The sequence below is a fragment of the Leptidea sinapis genome, chromosome Z, assembly GCF_905404315.1.
Source record: "Leptidea sinapis chromosome Z, ilLepSina1.1, whole genome shotgun sequence".
Classification (NCBI taxonomy): Eukaryota; Metazoa; Arthropoda; class Insecta; order Lepidoptera; family Pieridae; genus Leptidea; species Leptidea sinapis.
The window spans coordinates 32,348,657-32,356,564 of NC_066312.1; the positions used below are offsets into that span (position 1 = coordinate 32,348,657).

The 7,908-nt window shown below is 33.4% G+C and overlaps 1 protein-coding gene across 3 annotated transcripts in view; it reads left to right on the forward strand.

Moving 5' to 3' along the window:
- Positions 1-7,705, forward strand: part of LOC126978777 (prominin-like protein) — a 98,156-nt gene extending 90,451 nt beyond the window's left edge. For all 3 annotated transcript variants that reach the window (XM_050827832.1, XM_050827835.1, XM_050827834.1), the window contains one exon: positions 1,378-7,705. In XM_050827832.1, the coding sequence (XP_050683789.1) occupies positions 1,378-1,390 (13 nt within the window). In that variant the 3' untranslated portion in view covers positions 1,391-7,705. The remainder of the gene's footprint in view (positions 1-1,377) is intronic.
- The last annotated feature ends 203 nt before the right edge of the window (positions 7,706-7,908 follow it).

Here is a 7,908-nt window from a genome sequence, read left to right on the forward strand (position 1 = left end):
AGGCTCTTTCTAGTCGTATAAATTATCTAACATCTCCAGCATTGTTCGATTAATGATGGAAGTCTGCATTATATAAATAAAAATTGTTTTTTAATTATATCCGAAAAATAACTTTTGAAATTTTTGTCAGTCTTTTCGTATTTTTCAGCTATACTCTCTCAAACTACCTACTATTTTTACGAGGCTTTTTTTTTATATAAGACGGGACAAACGACCAGAGGCTCACGACCAGAGCTCATGGATATCTGCAACACCAGGAGTCAAGAGATGCGTTGCCGGCCTATAAGTTGAGAGTATGCTTTATCCTTGAAGATCCCTTAATCGGATCGATTCTGTAAAACAGCAGTCGGTAATGGATTCCACTAAGTGAAAATGAAATGTCTCTTCCTACCGCAAGGTTTTGCGGAAGAAATTTTACCTTTGTGTTACTGCATTATCTATAAATAAATTTAAATGTTTTATAAAAAAATGGCTCTGTTGTAAATCCTATTACTCCACTGCTGAATATCTAAATGATCGGACAGCCTGGAAATAGATTGTGATTATTTTATAGCGATAGAAATGACTGTACAATATTGTATATTTTTATTGAAAAGAGCGCAAAAAAAAAGAATGCTGGGAGAGTTTCTTGCGCCGCTTCTTCTTCCTCAGAACGCCATTTGTTTCCGAATGGGTAGTAGTATCTAGTAGTTATTAGAAATGACATCAAAAAGAATTCTAAAGGAATCAGTTTTGAGAAAATAAATGCCTTTTTATGCTTTGTATGCACTGGATCTAGGTGAAAATTTTAATTAGGAAGCCGGTGTAATGAAATAAGACAGGAGGACTTACCAGAGCAGCAGCGATTCTTCCACCACGTGCCGGGTCGCGAATTTCCCTCTTTATTTTGTAGACGTTTTCTTTGAGTGGCCACTCTTTCTTCCCGAGTTCGATAATTATAAAACTAGGGCTCACAAGACACTTGATCGCGAGATTACAGGTATGTTGACGAATTAATGAGTTATCACGGCGTTGACAAGTTCAATATTTGCTCAATACAAGTTCAATACTAATTCAATACTAACTAAGTAATTACTCCTCGCGGAACGCATCGATCCGCTGCGCTCGCGCTACTCCGTAAGTGGGAGGGATAGGGTGCAGGTAGGAAAGAGAAGGAATTAGTGCAACTCTTTGTGCACCCACAATATTTAATTCATTAGTAAATTAATTAATTAATGCGGTGACTGTTTCACTATTTATAAAAACCGTTTAGGCATATTTGGCCTAAACATGCTTTTTTACTCTAACTGCAGAACCTTATAGCCATTATACTCGGAACCTTATAGAGAGCGAATACGCTCTACGCATACATTGTTAAAAAAAACTATTTATTTTCAGCGATGGACAGTAAATCGCCGCTAACGGAACTCGACGATGATACGCTGAAGTACTAACTCGTCCCAACTCCTAAACTGATGATCCGAAACGAAATGTACAACGTTACAGCCTAAATACTAAGTATACCATAGTATTTTTCCATTGTATATTAAAGTATTGAATTTATACGTCATGTGAATAAAAATTATTGGCTTTTCAATGGTCGTAAAACATAAATAAATTAGGCGTTGTAGAGACTGCCGATAGAAGTGGAAATTTAGAACTTTTAGAAACCAAATTTTAAATCTAATTATGTTTGAAACAATAAAATTACAAATTTCAATTTATTTTTCGAACTTATTTTAATTATTAATAAAACAAATACACAATTTCAACAATACGCAGTATATACCTAATACACACTGAACTTTTCACTAAATCCATTCAATTTCACTTATAAGATATACACAGCACTAATATAGCACAATACGTCAGCTGTATAGCTATAGGTATACTGCTATATTAAGTATTTCGGTGATGCGAACTACTTAAAACTTTTAGATATTTATTTATCGCCTGCGCCTGTCATGATCATGTCGGCGACGCGAACCCCATCAGACTGTACCAAAAAGTGCCCAACGCGGCTAAAGAAATTTTGATCAAAAAAAATTCAAAAACTTTATGCTTAAGAAACTTTTTGTCAGTGGTCTAGTAATTTTTATTTACACTAACGTATAGAAATTTTGGTTGCAGGAATGAATTAAATTAATAATTTAGAGATAAGATTTATAATCTATTATAATGCTCTTTTAATGTAATTCAATTTTTAACTCACCGCATCATTTACGATGATGGTTGAAGTTTTAGGGGATAAGCTAAAATGTCTCACTTTCAAATGTTTCTCGGCAAAGCAAGTCCACTAGGAAAGGGCTTCGTAAGTGTATTATTCTAGGTTAACTACTTATCATTCCTGTAACTTAAGTAAGTATTGAATAGTGGGTGGCTTATTGTGGCATTACGGAGTTTTTGCTTTAAAGAAATTGTTGTAATCTGATGCGTTTACGATCCCCACATTATTACTACCATTAAAATAAACTGTATTGGCAGAACAAATTTCTCATCTGTGACAATGTTACTATTGCTAAATAACGACGTCTAATTACATCTATTTCGACAATATTATTTCATTCAAATTTCGAACATCTGAAACAATGAAATTGTATTTGACCTTCATTCTAATATCAGTCGAGATGACGTTCAGTTAGAAACGAAATGTCAATTTGAAATTTGTACATTATCAAGATAGGTACATTATATAGTTAGGTTGGGGCCAACTCTAGTTTGTCTCTGAATTAAAAAAACATAACAGCTGCCAGAAAACTTTTCGTTGCTGCCATTACCGGTTATTATAAATGTTGGTCATAATATGCGGGTCCTGAATGCATCATAGAAGCTTATGATATGTGGGTAGATTAAGTAGTGTATGTAACTGTACAGAATTATGCATTAAAACACTCGTGTCTAATGGCCTTAATTATGTACAGTCACATACACTACTATTAATAACTGAAGTATTGATGAAAATGGATAGTATGATATAATACCTATGTTCTGGTAATCCGGAAAAAAATAAACTCCTTATATATTTGGAGCTACTTATACATGTTAGAATTCGAAAGCTATCCATCCAAGCGAAGTAAGCTGTCCACTTTTTAAAAAATAAATTATAATATTATCAGTAATGTTGATATACCCGTAGATTTATAATATATATGCGTATAGCTGACCTAGCCACTTTTGATTTGTCAAAGGTTGCGTTAGCTACTGTTTGCCAAACGTGGCTGACATCTCACGGCTTAATTCGTGTTTTCTATGTTGTTATATCTCCGTGAGAGATGGACTTCTCTCGCACGCCCTGTCTATACGCTAGTATATTGTATATCTGTGGATTTGTCGACGTTCGTACTCTTCGCACTGTCAATGTCTGCAACTGCCATATTATGACTATTATATTTTATTGTGTAGCGCTTTTTATATTTTTATTGTAGTTCAATACGTTTTGCAGACTCAGATATACCGTAATGCGTTTCATTTTTATGCAGTTGACTGATTTTGACAATTAACCGCTCTCCGGTTTACCTCTAGTGCCAAATGGATCAATCCTGTTGTCCAAAATACAATATAAAATTGTCTTATTATATATTTGTATTAGTTTTGCAATTGGCTCGTGTGTTTTACAATAATTAACTGGGTTGCATCAAATTAGCTGTTATAGTTAAGGTTTAAGTCAAATTTAACGTTGACAGTAACGCTGATTTAAACATAGACTGCGAAATGTAACGTATTCCTTGGAATACGACAGAATAACGCATGGTATTGTTAAACTTAAAAAGTGAAATATCAAGTCAATATCGAATGATTATTTGAAACTTTTGACCGGTCGCTATTTATTGCTTTAACCGGCGCGGCGAAGATTGAACGGTTAGAGTTATGACGTTGCAAAACGTTTTTTGCTTAACCGGTACCTTAACATGTTTTTTATTGCTTAAGTTCGTTGGTGCAGCCCAGCCTTAAAGTGTTTATATGAGACTGTTAAAAACTGATTTGCAATGAACGTCCTTATACAAAGCAAATAATATTATATTTGTCTGCAAAACGTAGCCAATTACGCTCCGGGTTTTGTGATCGTATTTCGGGTTCGTCAGTAACGGCACGGTTCTCCGCACAAACTCCTGTCTCAGGTTAAGACCATCACTTACTGACGTGGCTGGTTTTATTAGGATTAAAATTGGTTACGTGTATGCGTGTATATTTTTTGCTGTGTGTAACAAAGGTATACTGATGACTATGTTGTATGAGTGCAGGATACTATGCACAGTATCCTAGGTAGAATGGGTATCACAAAAGCCAAATAATATTGTGCAAACACTATTTCTGTGTAGTGTGAAAGGCGAAAGTCTTTAGATGCAGAGCGCAATTGGGAATTTTTGGGTTTTTCAACAATCCTTAGCGGCATGATCTGGTGAACGTCTAACATAACCCTGGCTGGTGTGATTTTTTATCGTAAAAGAGGTGGTTGTGTGTATTTCACACTATTAGTGCGACAAACACCTTATTGCTCCGACCACTGATGTATTATCGATTATAATGTATATTCCATTGACGTACAAAGAAACAGTTAGACTCCAAATTGCCTAAAGGTCGTCCAAGAAAGGCCGAGCGGTGTTGTATATACATATACATTAATAATTATACAGATAACATTACAAACATTCACTCAAATTAACTCCTTATTTCCTGGCAGTAATGTTCAAAGTCTATTGTATACGCTCTTTAGAAGCTCGGACGCGAACACTAGATAAGAATATTTTGTTTTAGCAATTGAAATGTAATTATTTTGCATTGTAATGGGTAGGGCGTATCAATTACCATCAGCTGAACGTCCTGCTCGTTTCGACCCTTATTTTCATAAAAAAAAATAGTAAAAAAAAGAAATATTTAGCAAAATGATTAAAAATGTCAGTTTCACAATTAAATTATTTTAAAGGGGCACTTACCTGAACTATAACACTACATTCTTTTTAAGCTTGGATTTGCTGGCTTGGACGGTTTTTTTCTGAACACTCTCATTGCGTAGCGTTATATTCAAAGCGCGGTCGAAACGCAACTGAACGAAAACTCTGCCTAATAGACTCGTGACTTTGAGTCCAGTTCTTTGTACGTCAATGTTATATCCCTGGACATTTGTAAGTAATTGAAATGAAACGTACGTCGCACGATTTATGCACTATTCCAGTTGTGTTTGTACGAGGTTAGTTAGAAATGGTTGCTAACTATCATACAATGACGCATAATTTTTGTTTTTAATGTTGATTTAGTGTTTTCACACAAAATTGATCTTTTTGATAGTCATACTGAGAGGTTAGAATCGAGTATTAGTGAACATCACGATGACGAGATTAGAAAAAGCATTTAATATAGGTTAGTTTACTTGGTAATGTACCTTATTTAGACTTTTATATAGGAGCGGGTAAAGTATGCCATGCCAAACTTTATTTAGTTCGGTTATTGTGTTTGAATACTCTTTTAAACCCTTCTGTGTTTTGTATACTATTAATTTAATATCCTTTAAAACTAAAGCAAATTGTAATTTTAATTGATTAAATAAATGACTTTGAACGTATATTGACGTAGGTTTTAAGTTGATTGCACAATCGCGTTTTAAAGTCTTAGGTTCTTAGGCTTAACGAACTGTTTTGTCACTTAGTATCAAGGTTATTGGATAGAAAGGTACAAAACAATTCAATAGGGGAAAAGGTTTAATGAGCAATTGGTGTTATTATGAATAATAATAATTGGTATGTTATATTAAAAACCATGTTGTAAAAACAATATCGGGCCCGATTTCTCTTGATTTTTTTGGAAAAAATTATTTGAGTAACTCCTAACAAAACGAATCGTATATATTTTTGTTGCGTTAAAGTTGTCTTTAAACTTTTCTAAATAACGAATCTTATATATTATAGATTTAATTTTATACGCTAACGAGTCAATGATAATTTTTTCCTACCCTTTTACATACCAAAATGTGTTCTTACAACTTGAATTATGAGAGAAAAATGTGAAAAGATTTGTTCTTGTATTATTTCTCTTTATACACTTTGCTGAAAGAAAATTATCACCAATACCATTCGCAAACCTAATTTAGCTCTAGCTACCAAGTGTAATTGATTTAGTTTCGTTAATTTTAAGTAAAAATTTATCTTCCCATTGCGGGTATTCCTAAAAATACTCTCTTAACGTCATTCATTGGTTTATCTCGAGGGATGCTTTCAAAATGGATAACAATATTTTATATCTTATAGTTATTATTTAAGCCCACATACATATATTATGATATATGATAGTTCAAATATTAAATGTGTCATATTGTACTCGTATATAGTTAGGTTCGCTATGAATGCCAAAAGAATATTCTAAATTATTTTGGCCTTTGAGGTGCAATAGTTGTAGTCTACAACTATACAGCGTGACTGGTGACCCATTGACAAAACTCGAGGCGATCATATATGAAAAAAAAAACATTAAAAATGCGTGTACCTATGTACGCACGCAAGAATTTATTCTTCTTTGGCGTAATAAAACAAAAATCCTTAAAATAATGTGCTATTTTACGTTTGTAGAATAAAATATTATAATGAAGAAGATATTAAAACAGAATGAGAAAATATTTTTTTTAATTTTTTAAGTTAAATATTTAAATTTATTTAATCTTCGTCCATTGGATGTGGTTCAGTCGACAGACACATGAGTTACAAGAAGCTTGGTAGCTGAAATATGATACAAATGGTCTAGTTAACCAGTTAACGTTAGGGTGTAGAATTTGCGTGACGGTTAAAATTCACTCTGATAATTATTCCCTTACGCGCCACAAGAAGTGTAACTTTAATATAATATTAATTGAGTACTTGGTGAACAGTCGAAAGTTTAGTAATATCACGGATTATAAACTAATCGCGGACCGCGCAATGTAAGGGCCACGTGGACGTGGCAAAACGGACCTGTCGCTGCTTGCGCTAACTAAAGAATAAGTCGTTTACTGCTGTGAGTATCTACTTATTTATTTATATGGAAGAAAATTAGACCGAGAGTCTCCTTAAGTATCATTGTGCTTCACCAGTCATGTTGTATAGTAAGTTTAATTCTTTTGTCTTTTTAGAGACGGTTTGGTGGTTTTCAATGTACCCTCAAAGTGAGTTTATTGATCGATCTCTGTAGACGTTGTCTTCCTCTACTATATAAAGCTCACTTTTAGTAGAAACATCATATTGTATGTTATTGAATTTAACTTCTGCTCAATAATATGTTTTAAATTATGGTGCTAAGAAGCATCGTAGATATTAATTTAGCGTTATAGTAACGGAGAGGGTAGTCGTGAAAATGCGTTTAGTGTTGGATTTGTGTAAGCAAAAATGGATCTTATTTATACATGTGCACTTACATTTAGGTTTTGAAGGTGTGTGTTATTACTGTTTAGTAATGTCAGGTTTTAGTGATACATATGATGGCATTTCTATAAAGAGACCATCAATGATTGTTTTCGCTAGTCGAAAGTTGTATTTCTGGATAAAAATAGTGTATAATTATGTTGGATAATTAAACCTTTTATCATACATACTATATTATCCCTAAGTTTATTTAGATCAATGTAATTTGAGATATATGTAAAAATATTGTTTACATGTATGTAGTATCCAAAAAGGTTTGTACGATCGTCCATATGATGAGGCTGTATGATCTGCCGGACTGGTTTGTAATGAGAAATGTTTAATAAATCTTACTGTCTTCATATTATTGTTTTATTTACATATTATGTACTCGAAAGTGACCTATGTTCATGATTTGAGACAAGAACTGATTACTTGGTCTGTATATTTGTAATGATACTCAAACCAAAGTAAATATCTATAGGTAAGTACGGATAACTCGCGAGTTGAATGCAGAGTTCAGGAATGCGATAGTGATGTGACCTAATTATACTTGATGAACATA